Source organism: Heterodontus francisci, chromosome 27 (genome assembly GCF_036365525.1).
Source record: "Heterodontus francisci isolate sHetFra1 chromosome 27, sHetFra1.hap1, whole genome shotgun sequence".
NCBI lineage: Eukaryota > Metazoa > Chordata > Chondrichthyes > Heterodontiformes > Heterodontidae > Heterodontus > Heterodontus francisci.
In genome coordinates this window covers 20,971,907-20,993,950 of record NC_090397.1, presented here as the reverse complement: position 1 = coordinate 20,993,950, position 22,044 = coordinate 20,971,907, and the positions used below count along the sequence as shown (strand labels likewise).

Sequence of the window (22,044 nt, the reverse complement as noted above, 5' to 3'; positions counted from 1 at the left end):
TGGCTGTCGGGGCTGTTACACAGTTGTTACACAGAACCACACTACCAAGCTATTATCTCACCAAGTCGTCCTTGATCACAGACTGGTTACGTCAGAAACAAGATGAAAGACGCACATGACGCGCTTGTGGGTGCAGAATTACCACCACAATAGGTTGGCCAGAAGGTGAGGGTCCTACACCCGCAAGAACAGACATGGATCCCAGCAGAGGTGTCTAATGTATGTAAAGAACCACGTGCATATGAGGTGACAACATTAAATGGCACGGTACTGCGAAGGAATCGATCTCACCTTGGGACTCTGCTACCCATGCACAAGGCGACCAACCAGCATCACCCATGCGTACCCGTGTATGTTTTGTAGATGAAGAGAAACAAGCCACACACCGAAAACTGATGACAATCCTCCGAAACACAATCTTCAGGAGGAGAGGACGGACAGTTCGAGAACACACCCACATGTCGTTGTCACAAGTTGAGTCAGCCAATGACCAGTACGATTCCAAACACAGACAACATCTGGAAGAGGAGTGTTCCAAATGTGGTGTTATAGCTTTCAAATTTCTTATATCTCATAAGGGTTGCTTCTTCATGTACAAATTAATGTCATACTATATGGGGTTGTCTTTTAAGGGAAAGGGGAAGTTGTGGTAATATATTTGTTAGTATGTGAAATATAATCATTTAAGTATATTTATGTTAATATGTATGTCATCACAGGAAGTGATGCAATATCATATGATTCAGTTCTCCTGCATAGTAAATTAGCACGTCTAAGCTGAAGCAACAAGTCTCCATTAAAGCTCTGTGTTCAACCTCTATGTCTGCCCATCAGCTTCACTTGTATTAATCTAGAAACTGATAGTACAATCATAGAATTGTTACAGTGCAGAAGGAGGCCATTCGGTCCATCGTGTCTGCACCGGCTCTCCAAAAGAGCAATTCACTCCATTCCATTTCCTCCCCATAACCCTGCACCTTCTTCCTTTTCCTAAAACAGTCTAACCCCCTTTCGAATGCTTCAATTGAACCTGCCTCCACCACGTTCTCAGGCAGTACATTCCGGACCTTAACTAATCTCTGCGTGAAAAAGTTTTTCCTCCTGTCACTTTTGCTTCTCTTACCAAATACTTTAAATCTGTGCCCTCTTGTTCTTGATCCTTTCACAAGTGGGAACAGTTTCTCTCCATCTACTCTGTCCAGACCCCTCATGATTGTGAATACCTCTATCAAATCACCTCTCAGCCTTCTCTTCTCCAGTGAAAATAGTCCCAACTTCTCCAAACTATCTTCACAACTGAAGTTTGTCATCCCTGGAACCATTCTCGTGAATCTTTTCTGTATTTTCTCCAATGCCCTCATGTCTTTCCTAAAGTGCGACGCCCAGAACGCAATACTCCAGCTGAGGCCGAACTAGTGTCTTATACAAGTTCAACATAACTTCCTTGCTCTTGTACTCTATGCCCCTTTTAATAAAGCCCAGGATACTGTATGCTTTATTAACCGCTCTCTCAGCCTGTCCTGCCACCTTCAATGACTTATGCATATATACACCCAGGTCCCTCTGCTCCTGCACCCCCTTTAGAATTGTACTCTTTATTCTATATTGTCTCTCCATGTTCTTCCTACCAAAATGAATGACTTCACATTTCTCTGCATTGACTTTCATCTGCCACCTGTCCGCCCATTCCACCAACTTGTCTATGTCCTTTTGCAGTTCTACACTATCCTCCTCACAGTTCACAATGTTTCCAAGTTTCATATCATCTGCAAACTTTGAGATTGTGCCCTGTACACCAAGGTCTAGGCCATTAATACATATCAGGAAAAGCAAGGGTCCCAACAATACAAACCTTCCTCCAGCCCAAAAAACATCCATTAACCACTACTCTTTGTTTCCTGTCACTCAACCGATTCCATATCCAAGAGATCATATTGTTGTAGGTATTGCTGATGAATCCATATCAGATCTTTGGCAGTCTAAAGAAGACCTCACCCTGGACAAAGCTATTCAGCTGGTGAGGCAAGCTGAGGTCTGGAACACAACAGATCAATTCTGAGAGGTGAAAAAACACCTTGGTTCAGGAAACCTCCTGCAACTGTTCAGTTCCTTCACCAGAGGGCTGAAAAAGAGATGCCAAAAAAGGTGCACTGACTACAGGAGTCACTGGAAAGAAGTCAGCAGCAGGAACATTTGCTGATCTTTTTCTTTCCCCAGTCGTGAAAACAACTGTAGCACCACATACATCTCCTCTTGTCCCTCATCACAGGTGGAAGGTTTCACTGAGGAAGTCCTTCCGGTTGTGCACTGGCCTTCTCCAAACTAGGTTGCAGACACAGTGTTGAACTCCTGCGCTGTTAGGAAAGAGGAAATCCATGTGCGGAATCACTCCTAAGTACCTTCTTCAGTACTTCAATTAGCTTCCCACCATCTCTACAGGGGTTCCCCACTGCACTCCCAACTTGCCCCTGGGAAAACCAAAAAGGAGTGGGATCACATCGGGATCCTAATCTGACATTTTCTGCAATTTTCCCGCCCCTCATGCCCCCAAACCCGCCTCCACTGGCCTGGCAAAATTCCACAATCAAAACAGAAAATGCTGGAAATACTCTGCCGGTCTGGCAGCATCTGTGGAGAGAGAAATAGAGTTAACGTTTCAAATCTGTGACCTGCATGCCAAAAGTGAATTCTTTGGGACATTCTGAGGTTGTGATAAGTGCAAGTTCTTTCTTTATTGTAGAGAGCCATTAGCCCAGGCTAGAAAAGGAATCTTAAATGAAAAATGTCAACAATGAGGCAACATTAGTGATGTGTTGACCAACCAGCACCTACCCATCTGTGCCGATGATGATAATGGGTCTCTACGAACGGACAGTAAGCAAGTTCCAATAGATTCCAGGCAAGGAGCAAGCAGCAATACAGGAATGAGGCCTATTACATTCAGTGCTGCCATTGGAAGGAGAAATCCCCTCAGGTTCAGATTGGAGTGCATTGTTTGAATGAAATATGCCGACGGGATCTGCGTTTATAAACGATAATGTTAGCAGTGATTTTGGCAAGCCTTTTATCTTGGAATACATAGCCAATGTAAGCGAAGGTTTCTAAATCACATTTTATGTGTAAGATGCACCTCAAATGTTTCCTGTAATCAAATTACATATAGAAATATGAAATTTGCAGATTAGCATTAGATATAAGCACCACTAGCTCTCAGTAAGAATAGAACTTTGCAAGTTTATAGCACAGAAGGAGACTAGTCAGCCGATTGTGACGGTCAGCTCCCTGAAGGAGCTGTCCAATTAATTTAATTCCCCTGTCCTTTCCCCATAGCTTTTTTTTTTTGCTTTTTCAAATATTTATCCTCTTCCTTATTAAAAGTTATTATGGATTCTGCTACCATCACTGTCTCTGGTCGGCCATGTCATGTCCGAACAATCCTCTGTGTAAAAACATTCTCTGAACCTCTCCCTTTGTTCTTTTGCTGATAATCTTAATTTATGTTCTCTACCTACTGATTCACTGAAGTTTGTTCCTATTTGTGTTATTAAAATCTCTCTTAATTTTGAATGCTCTCTCCGATCTCCTGTTAATTTTCTCTGCTCTAAAGAAGAGCTCCCCTTTCTCCATTCTCTCCTCATAACTAAAACCTTTTATCACTGGAATCATCTTAGCCAATTTCTTCTGCACTCTCTCCACGGCCTCGACATATTTTCTAAAGTAAGGCATCTAAAGCTGGACTCAGTTTTCCAGCTATGACTTAATCAATGATTTGTTCAGATTCAGCAGTACCTCTTTGGTTTTGTACTTTATACCCCTATTTATAAAGCTATGAGCTATGGATTTTTAATTTTTTAAAATTCGTTCATGGGATGTGGGCATTGCAGGCAAAGCCAGCATTTATTGCCCATCCCTAATTGCCCTTGAGAAGATAGTGGTGAGTCACCTTCTTGAACCGCTGCAGTCTGTTTGGTGTAGGTACACCCACAGTGCTGTTTGGAAGGTAGTTCCAGAATTTTGACCCAGCGCCAATGAAGGAACGGCAATATATTTCCGTCAGGATGGCGTGTGACTTGCAGAGGAACTTGCAGGTGGTGGTTTTCTCACGCACCTGTTGGCCTTGTTCTTTGAGGTGGTAGAGGTCGTGAGTTTGGAAGGTGCTGTTGAAGAAGCCCTGGTGAGTTGCTGCAGTGCATCTTGTAGATCATGGTGGTCCAACATAGGGCCCGCGGGCCAGAATCTGGCCCTCCAAAGGTTTCCATCCAGCCCACGGATGTAAACTGCCGGAATGTCAGCCAGCTCAGTGGGCAGCTGTAGGTTTGTTAGGACCCCCGTTCCCACACAACATGGCTGTGCCTAGCGGAGAGGTGGCATTCACAGTCTGCCTCTATTATTCACATTTATGGTGAGTGCACAGATGGGGAGCAAGGAGCAGGGAGCGGGGAGCGAGGAGCGGGCAGTCAGGAACGAGGAGTGGGGAGCAGGCAGTGGAGAGCGAGGAGCGGCGAGCAGCGAACTTGGAGCGGGGAGTGAGAGGGTCGGAGAGCGCAGGGAGACAGACAGAGAAAGAAGGGGAGAGAGAGACAGAGAAAGAGAGACAGAGAGGGGCAAAGGGGGAGAGAGAGACAGAGAGAGAGACAGAGGGAAGAGAGAGAGGGGGAGAGAGAGAGAGAGTGAGGAGAGAGAAACTAAGAGGGGGAGAGAATGACAGAGAGCGGGGGAGAGAGAGACAGAGAGAGGGGGGAGAGAGAGATGGGGGGGAGACAGACAGAGAGAGGGGGTGAGAGAGAGAGGGGGAGAAAGAGACAAAGAGTGGGGGAGACAGAGACAGAGAGAGGGAGGAGAGAGAGGGGACAGAGAGAGGCGGAGGGGGAGAGAGGGGGGAAAGAGAGGGAGAAAGAGAGACAGAGAGGAGGCGAGAGAGACAGAGGTGGGGGGGGGGGAGAGAGAAAGAGAGACAGAAAGAGAGGGGAGAAATACAGATGCAAAGAGGGGAGGGAGAGGGAGAGGGGAGAGAAAGAGATCACGATCACTCCTGACAAATGGACATCTATCCGGAATACTCTGCATCGCTACATCAAGTGTGCGGGCAAACATTGACTATTTGTGCAAGCAAAAACAATGCCAAGTATGTCACTAAAGCAATGTTCAACATAGTGACAAGAAAGTAAGCCCAATCAATTAATCTTCTCATTTAAAGCTTCTTCACAAAAATGCACGTTTGTTGTTGTTTTGATTAATAGTAAGATAAATTTTTAATGCCTTTGTCTTACTAAAATTTTCTCACTGGCCCATTAAGTAGCACAAAAGTTGTGATGTGGCCCCCCACCCACGCGAAAAGGCTGGATACCCCTGTTGTAGATGGTACATGCTGCTGCCACTGTGCACCGATAGTAGAGCAAGTGAGTGTTTAAGGTGGTGCCAGTGAAGCAGGCTGCTTTGTCCTAGATGGTGTCAAGCTTCTTGAGTGTTGTTGGAGCTGCACCCATCCAGGCAACTCATCTTTGGTGTCAACTTGTCCTTCACCTTTTAAAGATTTGTGTCTCTGAATCCATAAATCTCTCTAATCCTCTACCTCTTTGAATGTTTCACCATTGTGTCTATTTACACTCTTTCTTCTTCTTCTCAAAATGTATCATCTCACATTCCTCCTCATGAAATTTCATCTGGCATCTATCCAATATACTAACCAGCCTATAGCCTTCTGCACACAGTCCTCTTCATTGTTAACCATACTATTTTTCTGTTGTCTAAAAAAATTGATACTGTGCCTCTATACTAGAGACCAGATTTTTATATATGCAGAGAACATTAATGGTCTCAACATTTTCCCTGATTTACATTTGTCCAATCTGAAAAAACATCTTTTACCCAACTTCCTAGTCATACTGCTGCATTCACTTTAATACCCTGTGGCTCCTATGCAGCAACTTATTAACAGCTTTTTGAAAATTTATATATACATCTGTTGCATTTTCCTTATTAATACACTCCATTATTTTCTCAAAGACCTCTATTATGTTTGTCAGATATGATTTAACTTCTACAAATCTATGCTCGTTGCCTTTAATTAACCCAGATCTTTCTAGGTTTGTATATTTTTTTGTTCCGTATTATGAAGTGTGACTCCTACTGCTATTAGGTTGACTGGTCAATGGCTACCCCAATTATCCCTTTGTCCTCTATCTTGAACAGATTGTAACATTAGCCTGTTCTTTGGCACAACTTCCATATCTAAGGATGTTTCAAAGACTGTTGTCAAATCCTGTGCTATTACTTCACTAACTTCCCTCAGCATTGTGGGATGAAAATCCCAGGGCCTGGCGTCTTTTCCACTTTGAACCCCGCCATTTTTTCTCCCAGTTTTACTTCCTTACCTATTTTTTCCTCTTCTTGTACCCCTCCATTCCCACCATCATTCTTTTGTGAAAATTAAGGCAACACACATTCAGGATCTCCACTATTCCTTCATCCTTCATAACAAGATTTCTTTATTCACCTTTAATCACCCTTTACCCTTTCTTTAACTATTCCTTTATTTATTTATAAAATTCTTTCCCTTTCCTCTTAATGTTCCCCGGCAATATTTCATCAAACCCTCCCTTACCTTTTCTAATGTTTTTGCTTCCCCCGTATTTTCTGTTTGTTGCTGAGTTTGATTTTCTTTATTAGCCCTAGTTTTCTCATATGCCTCTTAACCTTAATTTTGCTTTGAATTTCTCTGAATGAGAAAGAGAGTGTAAAGGGGAATGTGGGCTCATTAAAGACAGATGGAGGTGAGACTACACTGGATCATAAAAAAATGGTAGACTTGCTTGGTGAGTACTTTGTAACCATTTTCAAAGAGTACAAAATACCAACGGTATAAGGGAACCTTGTTAAGTTAAGGAAAGGATCATTCAAGGGACCCTCTTTATCTTCTGGGAATGTCTAGTTTTTAACCTTAACATCTTCTGCCTTAGTATTTCCCTTGAAGAATTCACTCAGCTTTTTTGAATACACTAACTGTTGCAAACTGCTGAAGAGGCTTACCTGGAGTATGCAGAACCTATATAGAATCTGAAAGGCAAATAGCGGAATTAATCTGACAAGACATTTGACATTGTCTACATGGGCTTCGCTATACCAGCCACCGTAGTTCTCCTTAGCTCGGTCCAACCAGCTGCTCACATCTCCACTGATGTGACGGTATCTCATACAACACATCTTCAGAGCGTTCACTAAAATACCAAAAATTGTCATCAGGGAGCCACCTGCAAATAAAGATTTAAAGAAAAGAAACGTCAAGGATTGCTGTGGCATGTAACAGTTACATCTGGTACTCTCTAACATTGTGTAAGATTTTTGAAACAAGCTTATGGTTCAACACAGAGCAGGTGTTGTGATTTATTACTCTTGGTGCAGATCCTCGATGAAGGCAGTGTCCATCGGAATTTAGGGCATGGAGTCTGTGCGCTATGGACAAGTTTCTATCCATAAAGTATGGAAGATCATTAGGGGAACACTGCCTTCATGCGCAAAATCGCAGTATACTCTTGCATCACATGAAGCTCTCCACCAGAAGCAATAGTTTGTAGAATCATCTCCTACACATTAGTCCACTTGCTTAAGCCACAGTAGCAATCACTTGTTACACATCAAATTGTATCGCATTTTTAAAAGACTATCGGGTAATGTATCTCAAGTCACCTTTTGAGAGTTAAGAATTTATTAAAGAGTAAGCCATGTATTGTGAAAATATGCTGAGAATTGTTTTTGGGTGGAATTATTCCATCATTGTTAAATATAAAATAATTCAGTTTGACTTATCTAATTAACCTACAAGGGTGATAAGGATTGAAAATGACTATGTCGTTGATGACTGGTTACAAACCCATAGGTGTTGCACACAATCCTGTTCCACACACCCTGTAATTCACTCCAATCTATTAATGGTATAATATAGCAGACCTCCTCTTGTCTCCCACTTTTTTACATTCCCTTGTCATGTTGAACTCTCTGTTTTTCCTTTCCACCCAGTGCTCAGCATTCCTTCGGTACATCTTCCTGTAAAGTTCAGAATTTCTCTGAGATAAGTGAACACTGCTATCACAGGTCTGAAAAGGGATCAACCGTATCTCAAGAATCACTGGTCAGTTTTTGTGCAGATTATTAACGGATGGACTTGAAGGGGAGAATGAGTCTACATGTTTTTAAAATTATATCCATTTACATCTGGTTCTACCCTCCTTCCATTATAGTGACGTCCAGTTGCCTTAACACCGAGGAGCCTCAGAACTTTATTTAAACTAGAATGAGAACTCATGCCTGAATTCAAACTTCACATTTGGATATTTGCATGTCTGCACCAGCTGGTGGCAGACGGAACCTATCTGAGAAATACAGTGAGAATCGGAGGAAGTATTGTTCTCAACAGTTTCTGTCCTCAGACTCTTTCAGACTTGCGCTTTGAACCTCACCAGTTACTTCTGCATCTCCCAAGCTCCCAGTGACAGTGGGAGTTGCCCAGTCCTGTTCAAACCTTTCAATTTACAGCAACTGCATTGTGAACATTCAGCCAATGAGCAAGGTGGAGATCTTTCTGAAGGGAGTCTTATTTTATTGAACCACTGCTAACAATTTTTTGACGCAACTGACTGGTTTGCTAATGGATAGATTTGGACACAAGCATGAGAATTTTAAAATCGAGGTCTAGTCGGGCTGGAGGCCTAGGCAATCGAGTTTTGGATGAGCTTAAGTTTATGGAGGGGCGAAGATGGGAGTTCAACCAGGAGTGCATTGGAATAGTCAAGTTCAGAGTGAGCAAAGGCATGGATGTGCATTTCGGCAGCAGTTGAGCTGAGGCGGGGCGGAGTTGGGCGATGTTGCGGAGGAGGAAGTAGGCAGTCTTGGTAACAAGAGAGGATATGGGATTGGAAACCTAGCTCAGGATCAAAATAGGCCACCAAGGTTGTGAACAGTCTGATTCAGATTCAGACAGTGACCAAGGAGGGTGATGGAATCCATGGCTAGGGAATAGAGTGATAAATTCCAGTAAGCTTGCTGTGGAAGGATGATGCTGGAGCCTATCTTTACTCAGTTTCACATTTATTGTGCAGAGTAAAAGGATTACAAACATGTAGCTCCTCACTCAAAAATCTCCACCAGTCTCAGTAAGTGTCTGCTTATAAATGCTCAAGTAAGACCCCAATTAACACCCTCCACCTGCATATAATTAAACAGTTGATACACAATCAATAGATTAACATAGAGTATGTGGCTGGGACAAAAGACAATCGCTTAGAACTTCCCAATATTTAATATTGGGAGGAATTTTCTGCTGATCCAATACTGGATGGCAGACAAGCAGTCTGTTAATTTAGAGACAGTGGAGGATTCAAAAAAGGTGAGGTATAACTGAGTGTTGTCAGATACATCTGGAAACTGACACTGTGTTTGCAGATGATGTTGTCGAGAGGCAACATGTTGATGAGATATATGAGGGGGCCAAGGATACATCCTTGGGGGACTCCAGAAGTAACTGTGCGGGAATGGGAAGACAAGCCAGGAGATTCTCTGGCTATGATTTGACAGATAAGAACAGAACCAGATGACTGCAATCCTACTCAGCTGGATAACGATGGAGAGGCGTTGGATGAGAATGGTGTGGTCAACTGTGTCAAAGGCTGCAGACAGGTCAAGACTTTGATAAGAGCTTTTTTGATACTGTGGCAAGGGAAAAACCTGATTGAAGGGATTCAAACATAGAGTTCTGGGGAAGATGGCCATGGATTTGGGAGGAAAGGGAGGTTGGAGATGGGGTGGTAGTTTACAAGGATGGAGAGATCAAGGGTTTTTTGAGGAGAGAGATGATGATGGCAGATTTGAGAGTGGGACAGTACCTGAAGAAAGGGAATAGTTTTCAATATCAGCTAATACAGGAGCCAGGAGGGGAAATTGTGATCAGCAGTTTAGGGCAATCCCACAATGCCATTAGGTAGTGAGTTCCAGGTTTTTGACCCTGCGACAATGAAAGAACGGCAATATAGTTCCAAGTCAGGATGGTCTGTAAGTTGGAAAAGAAGTTGGTGGTGAGGACATTCTCATGTTCACTGGTTGGCTTTACTCTCTGACTTCTCTCCCTCACTCTGTGCCATTGCTTCAATTCTAATAAGTGCTTCTTTTTGATAGCCTGGATCAGATTGAAAACAGTGTGGACTGGAGGGGTGTGAGGAGTGGAGTCATAAGACAGAAGCCATACCCTATCACTTCATGTCATAATGTTGTTAATGCACTGTGCTGCTGTGCCACTCAGGTGCTGGGAAATCTTTGTTTTTAATTCATTGTGGTAGCACCACGTACCATAACCACAGCACAATTTGAAATACTGGTAACAAGGAGTCACCATAACAAACCAAACACATAATTAATTTGAGGCTGTCCGCATTGCCATTTGGCAGTTTTTTTCCAGCTGACTGCTTCTAAAATGCCAAGCACAATTTCCTTGTTCTGGGGCAATTGAGTTACTACGCACCAATTTGCAATGATACTAATATGTGCCATTATAAGTGAAACAATTTGAAATGAGATCCATTATCTGAGCTGCAAATAGCACTGACTTGGCAGGAATCACTATCAACATACCATCAAATTGCTCCCTGTACTGCATTTAGCGACAGCACTGAGTGAACCTGAATCAGTTATGGTGCAATGTTAATAACCAACTTCAATCTTCAAAAAGCCTGTTTGATAACTGTCACAGACTGCTCAGAGCTACAATGACTGAACTAGGGGCATTTTATGGCTAGACTTTTTGTGACCAAAACATGTTCTGACTTTCAGAACTCACTTTAATTGCCACCGTTTGCAGGTAATTGTTACCAGCCCTAACTGAGCTCAAATCCCTGAACTATGGCACGTAGGTTTAACCTTACTGCCTTAACAACTTGTATTTTCATGGTGGTTTTAAGCATCCCAAAGCACTGTGCAGAGGTGCAAGAAAAATTGGCCTTAAATGGGCCTTTGGTCAAAGAGGAGGAGATTAGTAGGGGGTGACAAAAAGCCTGATCAAACAGGTGTGTTTTAAGAAAAGTCTTAAAGGAGTAAAGAACAGTGGAGAGGAGGAGTTCCAAACAGCAGGAGCCAGGCCAGCTAGAGGCATGGCCACCAGCGGTGGGGCCAAGGGAGAGAAAGATGCACGAGAGGCCAGAATCAGGGTACCAGGAGTTCAGGGGATATGGTTTGCAGAGCTGGAGGAGGGAGGGACAAGGCCATGGAGGAGTTTAAATACAAAGATGAGAATTTTAATTTTGAGGAATTGAGGGAGTGGGAGCCAACATAGATCAGTGAGGATGGACGATTTTTTTGCTGAATCTGAGGCTGACAGAGGCAAAGCTGGAAAGGTGCACGAGGGGAGGAGTTCTTTGATCCTTGCCTCTCTACCATTTTCCCCAGACTGATCCTTGGCATCATATTATGACCATATGTGGCTGGGTATGTGATACAAATTTGCACTCTTTGTACGCTCGACCATGTTAGACTCCAGCTTCTGGCATTCCGATATCAGTGGAGTGGTCATGGGCCATGAAGAGATTTTCTGTCTGCACCATATATCTGGATACCATCAGCTATGCCGACTGCTCCTTTACATCCTCGGTATGTCTCGTCTACTTTCTGCTGTATCGTCCAAAGGGTGTGTAAAATATTGTCAACAGCAAAGATTGCTCGTCCAGCTTGGGGTGTGGTAAATAAGAAGAAACTGTTTCCACTGGCAGGAAGGGTCGGTAATCAATGGTTACAGGTTTAAGATAAAACCAGAGGGGGGTTAAGGAGAAATTTCTTGACGCAGCAAGTTATGATCTGGAATGCGCAACCTAAAAGGATGGTGGAAGCAGATTTAATAATAACTTTCAAAAGGGAATTCGATAAATATTTTAAAAGTGAATATTTTCAGAGCTATGGGGAAAGAGCAGGGGGAGTGGGACTATTGGATCACTCTTTCAATGAGCCAGCACAGGCACAAGGGGCCAAGTGGCCTCCTTCTGTGCTGTATGATTCTACAATTGTAGGGGCCTGTACAAGAGCTCCCAGAGCACAGCTGTGCACCAAGAAATGATTCCATTTTCACACATGATTAACCATCCTTCTATACAACACATTAGGCCCCTAGGCTAACACAATGTCCGGCCTCTGCTGGAGATCCTGCCTCCTGTAAGTTAATGACCCTGGGGCTGGAAATACGGCTGGGGTCAAGGGACATCTCTGAGTGTGTGGAAGTCTGTCCCATTGAAAATGTAGCCCAGTTACTCGGTATGTGTTTGTAACAGGTTTGGAGAGGTTACAGCACCACCTCTTCCATCGGCTGGCCTGTAATGTGGGTTTTAGGGGTGGTTACAGTACCACCCAGTGGATGAAGTAAGAACAGCAAGTGTTACCATTGCAGTGAGACAGAATTATACTTGTGTTTGATGTACAGTGTTACTGGCACCAGAAAAATATGCAATTAACATTAAAGTATTCCCTGAATTGTTCCAGTTTGAAAACAATCTCTGAAAACTTTCCTTGCAATAGCTAGAAAAAGGAAAAGTATTGCCAACATGGGTCAGCGGTTGCTAACAATTGTCATTTAATTACTGGTTCCTCTCACCTGTTTTGGGTCGGTATATAAGTCTGTTCTGCACCATGTGAATGGTGAGCAGGGTCATCAATATGGATGTAAAGGGAATAAGGAAGCCCAGGTTTTTGGCTATAGATTGTTGAATATAGGCGATACTCACAAAGACAACTGCAGAGTTCAAGTTCACGAACCAGTGAAACCTGTGGGAAGATGGATCAGGAAATGCAGCTCAAAACAAGATGGCAGATTTTTGTTGATTTACACGATGATCTTAAAGTTCTAATGAGATTACTTAGTCGTGAAGCATTGAACTTTACAGTGCAGAAGGCCATTTGGCCCACTGGCAATTCACAACTAATCCCACTGTCTTGCTCTCTCTCCAACCTCTTGCTTTTTCTTGATCACAGTGCCCACTGTTTGCTCCTCCGGTCACCTCCTGCCCAGTCACCTTCTCTCTCAATTATTTATGTTGCAGCACCTCTCCGCCAGTCTCATCCCTCCCCCGCCTCATCTCAATACAGTATGAGATAATAAACAGGCTAACAGCTGGCCTGCCTGGTATTCCACTCAGAAACCATTCTAGTCAACATTCTAAATGATTTATTAACCTCTGGGAGTTAACCTTTTGTAAGATGAACCTGGCTTTATATAACTAGCACAGCATATATTTGTGCTGTATGGTTCTATGAAATCAAACCAGACCATATCGGTAAAAATCCCAAAATATTACACAGCCATATAGAGAGAGAAAGAGGGAAAGAGTCAGAGACAGTGTGAATGGAAGGCAGATACAGTAACATTGAAGAATGGAAAAGAAGCAGAGAGATTGTTACAGGAAGAGAGGTATAATTATTTTATCTGTGACCAATAATGCAGATTAACTATATTATAATACATTGTTACACTCACACACACTCACATACACACAGACACTCTCATACACACTCACACAAACACACATGCAAACAAATGCAATTCCTCAGGGGCTACTAGACTTCTTCTGCAGAACCAAAAATTGTTATTACTGGGAAATAATATTTTCAATATTGCAAATAATTCAACTTTTCACACGCAATAATGAATTCTACGTGAGCCACTTACCTTTAGGAATAATCTGTACCACGCAGAACAATATAATCTTTTCCTTAGAAAATGTGAAGCCAGTGACTGATGCACACTTACACTGGCACCGAAAGCACGAGGTCCCCTTCGATCACTGAGATCCACTCCAGTGAAGGAAGAGGAATTTTTAAGTGAAGACCAGCTTGTTTTGAAGAGCAGCACAAATATGGCATAATGGAGTTCCTTTGGTTCAATCTCCACATCTGTAAAGGCTGGTTCATTGCATGAAACATTGTTCTTCATTTAAATATACTAACACCAAACTGAGGCATTCGGCTTGTTGATGCTGCTACTTTTTCTTAAAGCTGTGCCTTAGTGAAATCTTTACCAGCCTGTTGACTGAGTGTAAATTTACCTCAATCTCAGGCAACTCCCATTTGTTGCAGGTTTTATTGTTTTGCATGATTTTTTTGAAAGTGATTGTTAAACACTGAGGTAGTGTTGAAGCATCATTTCAAATTCTGTATTCGGCTCCTTCAGTGTTCTCATGCTTAGTAATGGTGGTTCTGTCAGAATGGAGTGTAGAGCAGTGTGAGGGGATTCTACATAAGTGCTAGGCTAAGATTTATTGTGTTTAGAGCTTTGTCAGAGACAACCAATGCTTATTTGGATGTTGTTATTGTCTGAAGTTGCCAGTCCTTTAAGTGTCTATATTTTCTGGCTTTGTTTGCTAGGGCTTCGGCCTTCTACTTGATGGTGTGTGGTGTTTATCTGATCTTCTGCATAAAATTTGTAAAAATAAAGACAGATGGCATTTCACCTTTGAGGCAGAGGAATATGGTTTCAAGCTGCACTTCATTGACTCGAGCACACGATCTAGGCTGACCCTCCAGTGCAGTACTGAGGGAGGGTTACACTATCGGAGGTGCCATCATTCTGATCAGATGCTAAACTGAGGTGCCGTCTGCCCTCTCAGGTGGATGTAAAAAGATGCCACGACCCTATTCGAAGAAGAGCAGGGGCGTTCTCCCTGGTGTCCTGGCCAATATTTATCCCTCAACCAACATCACTAAAATAGATTATTTGGTAATGATCACATTGCTCTTGGTGGGAGCTTGCTGTGTGCAAACTGGCTGCTGTGTTTCCTACATTAAAGCAGTGACTACACTTCAAAAGTACATTATGGACTGTAAAGCACTTTGGGACATCCTGAGATTGTGAAAGGTGCTATATAAATGCAAATCTTTCTTTCTTCAGACACCTTCAACTCTACTATAGTGATTTCGCAGGTTGAGGAATGTGAAACCAAATCATTGCTTTTACAAATCACAGCTGAATGACTAGCAAACTAAAGAAGTGTGCAACATCCACAAAATTAAATCACACTGTCATATTTTTATCAGAAAAAAGACAAAATGATTGGAAAACATGCATGTATGCCTGGGAAGTGCACTAACCAGTTGAAGAAAGTTAGAAGTTCGCCTTGGCCATACTCCTGAAGGCAGTAAGCACTGAAAGGACAGACAATGGCCCGGATTCCTCCTGAACCCAAAGATGTTGACAAGAGACTAATGTAAAACAGCACAGTCTGCTCCTTTTTAGCAAGAGCGTGAATGGTATGGTGAGTATCAATGTAGAAATCCTCAAAGGGAAACGCAACGACAGGCAGCATAATAGTACCTTTGGGAAACAAACAGAGAAAACCATCTTTATAGAGATAATCATCCCTTATTCAATTTATAAAGCACCTTAACACATCCTCAGAAATCCCCAAAACCCTTTGCCAACAAGGAAATACCTTTGAAGTACTCTCCGACAAACACAGCAGCCAATTTGTGTAGGGCAAGCCCCCAGAAACAGCAAATGAGCTGAATGACCTGTTAATCTGTTTTCAGTCTTGTTGGTTGAAGGAAGAATGCTTATCAGGACATCAGTGAGAGCTCACTACTTTTCCCCAGTGTTATAATTGTGATCTTTGATGTCAATCGTGAACATACAGATGGGGGTGAATTTAACATCTCAACTCTTGTGACTTGAACACACATTCTAATACTGAGGGAGCCCTGTTCTGTTGGAGGGGTCATCTTTCAGATGAGATGCCAAACATAGGCTCTGTCTGTCCTTTCAGGTGAATGTAAAGGATCTCGCAACAATTCAGAGGAGAGTAGGGGGAGTTTTCCTTGTGTTCTGGCTAACACTTATCAACCAACATGACAAAAACAGATTGGGGGAGAAATTCCACCACATTGTGCCCATTTTACCCAATTTACCTATTGTTGATGAACCTTGCAGCGTGATGGCCCACGTTCAGTCTGAGCTTGGATAACTGCTAAAATTGTTTTATAGGCACTCCTGGCAGTTGCCTAGAGCAGGCCATAGGCCTCTTGTGTATGTTAATGAGGTGCCTTGGAGAAAGTTGACAGCAAAGTAGGTATCATCCTTTCATGATGTGGTGAGGCCTTGTCAGCATTTGCCAACAAGCAGATTTGTTTTAAAAAAATACTTTAATGTGGAGCCTTGAGAAGCAGGCGTTTCATAATAGTTCTGATTCACAGCAGCAGAGCGGGGCTGCTGCGGTTTGCAATCACCCACTCTCATCTTCTTGTCCTCCACTGGCTCCCTGCCGCCCCCGCCCCCCATGCCAGGAACTTACCTGCGGGCAGCTACAAGCAGGCTCAATTTTGATGTGGTCATATGGACAAGCTGCCTCTGGTGGTGCGACAGGAGCCAGCCGCTGACGCCGATTATTGCAAACTGTCCCGAGGCCCAATTTCTGGTGAGTGTCGAGCCTCCTGATTTGAATGCAAGCTGAAGGTACCTGATCAATTACCCGATTGCTGTTTGTGGGAGTTTGCTGTGCACAATATGACAGCCATGTTTCTCCAAATTACTACAATGACTACATTTTAAACATAATTCACTGAGTTTGAAGTATTTTCGAATTTTCTGAGGACATGAAAGACACTATATAAACACAAATTAGTTCTTTCTTCACCAAAATTCTGAACTTCCAACATTTCATCATTTTACATTTTTTTGGCATATATACAAATTAATGCAACTGGATCTCATTAGTAATTATATGATCATAAAAAGACAGCATTTTAAACAGATTTTCAAACAACAAATCCCATAATATAACGATACTTGCAGTATTCATCAATGTCGTGAAGTTAAAAGAAACAGTATTATTGTGGCAATTTACAGTTCTTTCCTGAACAACCGCTTGTGTTGACCAAGTAGTGTGCTGGCAGTGACAGGTACAAAGCTGGATAAAGTTAAACGTCTCTGTATACTTACCCGGTGAAGAAGTTCCACCAAAATATTTACACAATAAATTGATACAAAATACAGTCTCGATTCTGTCACAGCATAACCAGAGGTGGCAGTGTGAAGACCATAATCAAACCTTATTACACTTAGAATTCACTGCCTTGTAAATAATTACAGTATTAAAATGTGTTTAGCAAACAAAAATAACCTAAATTCAGATAATTAATAAACATACATTTTTAATTGATTGGTTATTAAAATGTTAACCTTTTAAGTTTTACATCGTACAGCCACACCACATTTCCCTTTTGCCGTACAAAATTATCACAAGTCATATCTGATGCAACGTGTCATCCAGTCAAGGTTGTGGAAACTGAGGCCTTTGTGGTTCACTCTTGTTATTTTTTTTGGTTTGGCCTTCGGTATCCACACAAAGCCAAGCCCCGGGAGCTGCAGGTCAGTTGCAATCACACTCCACAACCACCTTCTAAGTTGCCTTCTGGCCATTTGGCCTCCACCTGCCTTTGTGCCCAGCTGTGCTCCTCAGTTTCCTATCAAGACTGACAGTTATGGCCAGATCAGCTCAGCCTGTGATCTGGGTATAATTTCTTACTCTGTGGGCTGGCTGTGTTGCTGTTCAGCATCACTGTGTTTCCAAACTATCTTAATATTTCAGTAATACGACTAACTTGCACAATTTCTGAGTCTCATTGAACTGGTTCCCTTTTGGACTAAGTCGAATTTCTCAACAAATAGACGACTTTGAAGAGGAGATGATTTGAATGGAAATGTACATTTCCACTGTCAATCCTATCTTCATATGTATAGGGGAGCAATTTCCTCTAAAGTAATTTTAAGGAAACAAGTACAGAATGATACAAAGTAATACCATTTTTTAAATGTCATTTTATTATCAGCTAATACCTGCGCACTTGATAGATAGTTTAGATAAAACAGTAAAGTATAAGCTCGTAATACGGGCACTTTTGTTGGAAAATGAGAGAAAACATTTTTCAATCCTACACTCCCAGGAGGGAGCTGCAGTTCAAAGGAGCACAGGTTGGCTACGGTGCTATAACATTGTAGTGCTAATTCTGCACTCCGCACTCCCTTCAGGTACAGCTCCCAGTCGTGAGTGCAGGGGAGGTGAATTTACCCCCAGGCTTGCTTGTTAAAGGAAGTAACCCCATATAAGTCTCTTCAAAAACATTAAGGGCTGGATTTTATAATCACGCCGCCGATCAGAAACAACGGCCCGCCCATGCAGGCCCGCACGTCATAGAGCCACTGCAATCTTCCATGTGGTGGCTGCAGTGGCTCATTTGCATCCCCGGGGCAGGCCGCCCCCCAATCACGTGGAGCAGGCAGGCTGTCCATCGCCGGCAATTGCAGGCACTGGTGACATTTTTAAAGGGCTGCCAGCCCTACCGGCTAATTTAAATATTTAAAGGCAAATGGAATTAAAATAAATAAATACATCTCTTTTGCCACTCTCCCACTCTCCCTATTACAATAAAATTAATTATTTGCCCTTTCCCCCGCAAAACACTGATCTTTACCATTTGACTTTGCCCCCGCAAACTGCACAAACTTTCAGCTACAACCCTTCCCACTATCCCCTACACCCATGACGTTAATTTGACCCCATTATCACCCCTCCCCGCACTGATAAACTTAACTTCCCCCCCACCCCCACCCCACCAATGTTGCACTTCGTTCCCCCAGATGGCGATGCAAAGGTGCGGGACATCAGACGGCGACGTGAGCTTAATTAAATCAATCATTTTAATTTATTTAAATAATAAATATTCAAATTGGGGTCCCGTCGCCGAGCAGCGGGGGTGGGGGGAGGCCACAAGGCCACGCCGCCGCCAGTAATATCAGGCCAGGTCCTCCCAGCATCAGGGTGCGTGGTGACCCTCTGCTGGAGGCATTTTCTGGCCCCCCACCATGAAACCCGACGTCGGGGAGTCAGGAAAATTCAGCCCTAAGAGTGCAACTTTTCCATAGCTACTGGTATGCACAGCATGACACTCAACCTACAGAAGGAAGTTATACTGCCAACTGTGCCTGTCATGGAACTCAGTGGTAATGGACATCTGTGCATTGGTGCTTGGACTGCCAATTTTTAATAACATATGAATGGGAACATTTACATGATCTTAACATGACAAAGTGCTGAAATCCCCCAAGAGTCCTATGGATTAACTGATTCCTTTAAAATATGGTCCTCACTGGATTGGAATTACAATGCACCCAGTGTGGTTGGTCACCCATATGATATTTTGCTTCCCAAACCTGCAACCTCCACCACCTAGAAGGACAAGGGCAGGAGGTTTTTGGGAACACCACCACCTCCAAGTTCCCCTCCGTCATTCACCATCCTGACTTGGAAATATAGCGCCGTTCCTCCATTGCTGCTGGACCAAAATCCTGGAACTCGCTCCCTGACCACACTGTGGGTGTAGCTACACCACATAGACTGCAACAGTTCAAGAAGAAGGCTCACTGCAACCATCTCAAACAGCAACAAGGGATGGTTGCCAACAACTCCCACATCTCCAGAATAAATAAAATCAATAGCAATTAACTTTAAGCATTTTGAAATTCCCCCTATCCCTAGTCAACCCCATCATTACATGAGGCACAGGGAACTGAAGGAGGAAACAATAAATAAGCAACGATAATAAATGTATATGCAATAATAAACCAATCGGGAATTCTAACACATTCACTCATACCTACAAAGTGAAGGAGTGCACAGATGTAAACCACTTTGGTTCTGCCCATACAAGACTCTGCAAACCATCCCACCAAGACTGGAGTCAAGGTGCTGGCTCCAATAAAACACAGGTTGAGAATCGCAGCCTGATAGTTCTTGTAGCCCAGTTTCAGAGTGCAAAACAGAATCATGTTGCACACAATCCCAAAGTAAGTAAATCTTTCGCAGAGCTCTACCGAAAGCAGACAGATCACAATCTGCAACTTCTTTCTAGAATACCGTGCCCCTGCACTTTGCTCCAGATTAAAACTTCTCTGCTTCCGTCTCCTCCGTTTAGAAGAATTAAGACCTCTCGTTTCTTGTAGATTTTTCCAATCCACCACAGCCATTGCGGACTGCACCAGCCGGACTGAGGGCCTCTGTACCAGATCTGACAGTCCTTATTATCCAATTATCAGGCTGCTCCAACATACTCCTGAATTCCACATGCAAGTACGACTATTTCACAGCTTTTATCTCGCCTAGATGTTGTTCCATCGATAACCAAAACGGTAGTCTCAATATTTGAGTTTTGGGAGGTCAGACCTTCATTGCACGGTGTTCAAAATAATAACATAATTAGGCCAGGGTTCAGATTAAGGACTAGAACCGAAGTATTTACCTGACTGGTTTCTTTACAGAGACTGATGGAGCTGCTGTAAATACCCAGAGGTTTCTGCTTTTGTCTCAGATTTCCATCATTTGCAGATTTTTTTTTTCTTTTAATTTGAAACAATTTGCTTGTAGCATCTTATTAATGAACATCTTACTGTCCGGATATAAAAACCAAGATAGCATAAAACTTCTGTCTTTTAAAACACGATTTTTGCATCTGTCATTCAATCACACCAATTGTCTTCTTTAGTTAATATAAAAGTTCTTTTGTTGGTCTGTGAAATGCAAAGTGGGAATTAGCAGGTGTAAGGCAAAATGTAACGTTTCATTTAGAAAACTAAAATCTATTCAAGTATAAAGAGGTGTGTTAGTGAGATCAGATTCGGGTCAGATTCACATGAAAAAATATTGTACTCTTCGCAGTACATTAACATTAAGGACGATTAGAAGCAAATGATTGCAGCCCACTCAGATAAAAATAATATACATTCTAATACATTGCATACAGTATATGTATATGGCCTGTACACTATTTTTGTGTACCATATGCCCGCCCATTAGACCCGCCTGGACTTCTGTACAAGAGTTGGTCACGTACGAACAAAGAGCTGCCAAATTCCAGACAAGGAGTTCGAGGACATGATTAGTGGCATGGAGCCAGTCCAACCCCTGCCTCTCAGACTAACCCCACCGAAAAATGTTTAGCTGTTAGTTGCTAAAACCTCCGAAGTCGGAACGTGAAGTTCTCCACACCTTAAAATTGCAGCACACTGAAGTTATCACGTAAAACCGTGTGTCCGGTGCTAAACAGAAGCTCAAGATTTAGATAAATCTATGAGAATATTTCCAGCGAGATTCTGAGAATCCAAAACAGTCAGCAAATAAATAGTCAATGATTTGCTGCATGTGTAATGATAATTAAACAGTGTGCTTAGGTTATGTCTTTGATAATGGAATACTATTTAGATTGGGGTGAAGTGTCAGCCTGCATTCTGGCACTGAAAGCATTAGCATTTACTGTCGATGCTATGTCCCTCTGTGTGGCACAAGTGGCATTTTTTGATTCTTTCAATGGATGTGGGTATTTCTGGCAAGGCCAGCATTTGTTGCCCATCTCTAATTGTCCTTGGGAAGGTGGTGGTGAGCTGCCTTCTTGAACCACTGTAGATATACCCACAGTGCTGTTAGGAAGGGAGTTCCAGAATTTTGACCCAGTGACAGTGAAGGAACGACAATATAGTTCCAAGTCAGGATGGTGTGTGACTTGGAGGGGATCTTGCAGGTGGTGGTGTTCCCAGGCACTTGCAGCCCTTGTCCTTCTAAGTGGAGGAGGTCATGGGTTTTTATGATGCTGTTGAAGGAGGTGTGGTGAGTTATCATTTTTTTTATTTATTTAGAGATACAGCACTGAAAACAGGCCCTTCGGCCCACTGAGTCTGTGCCAACCAACAACCACCCATTTATACTAATCCTACATTAATCCCATATTCCCTACCACATCCCCACCATTCTCCTACCACCTACCTATACAAGGGGCAATTTACAACGGCCAATTTACCTATCAACCTGCAAGTCTTTGGCTGTGGGAGGAAACCAGAGCACCCGGCGGAAACCCACGCAGTCACAGGGAGAACTTGCAAACTCTGCACAGGCAGTACCCAGAACTGAATCCAAGTCACTGGAGCTGTGAGGCTGCGGTGCTAACCACTGCGCCACTGTGCCACCCCAATGGATGAATGGT

The 22,044-nt window shown here is 42.8% G+C and overlaps 1 protein-coding gene across 6 annotated transcripts in view; it reads right to left on the bottom strand.

The window, feature by feature from the left end:
• The window catches only part of slc15a5 (solute carrier family 15 member 5), a 34,689-nt gene extending 14,126 nt beyond the window's left edge, over window positions 1–20,563 (bottom strand). Inside the window, exons 1-5 of one of the 6 annotated variants that reach the window (XM_068058965.1) lie at window positions 20,311–20,563; window positions 15,112–15,334; window positions 12,623–12,792; window positions 7,030–7,250; window positions 2,833–3,019 (exon numbers count right to left, since the gene is read on the bottom strand). In XM_068058965.1, the coding sequence (XP_067915066.1) occupies window positions 2,833–3,019; window positions 7,030–7,250; window positions 12,623–12,792; window positions 15,112–15,326 (793 nt within the window). In that variant the 5' untranslated portion in view covers window positions 15,327–15,334; window positions 20,311–20,563. Of the gene's footprint in view, window positions 1–2,832; window positions 3,020–7,029; window positions 7,251–12,622; window positions 12,793–15,111; window positions 15,335–16,859; window positions 16,910–17,162; window positions 17,571–19,668; window positions 20,284–20,310 lie in introns of those variants that run through there. The other 5 variants (XM_068058967.1, XM_068058962.1, XM_068058964.1 and 2 more) reach the window with 5 other exon arrangements.
• Window positions 20,564–22,044: the final 1,481 nt, after the last annotated feature.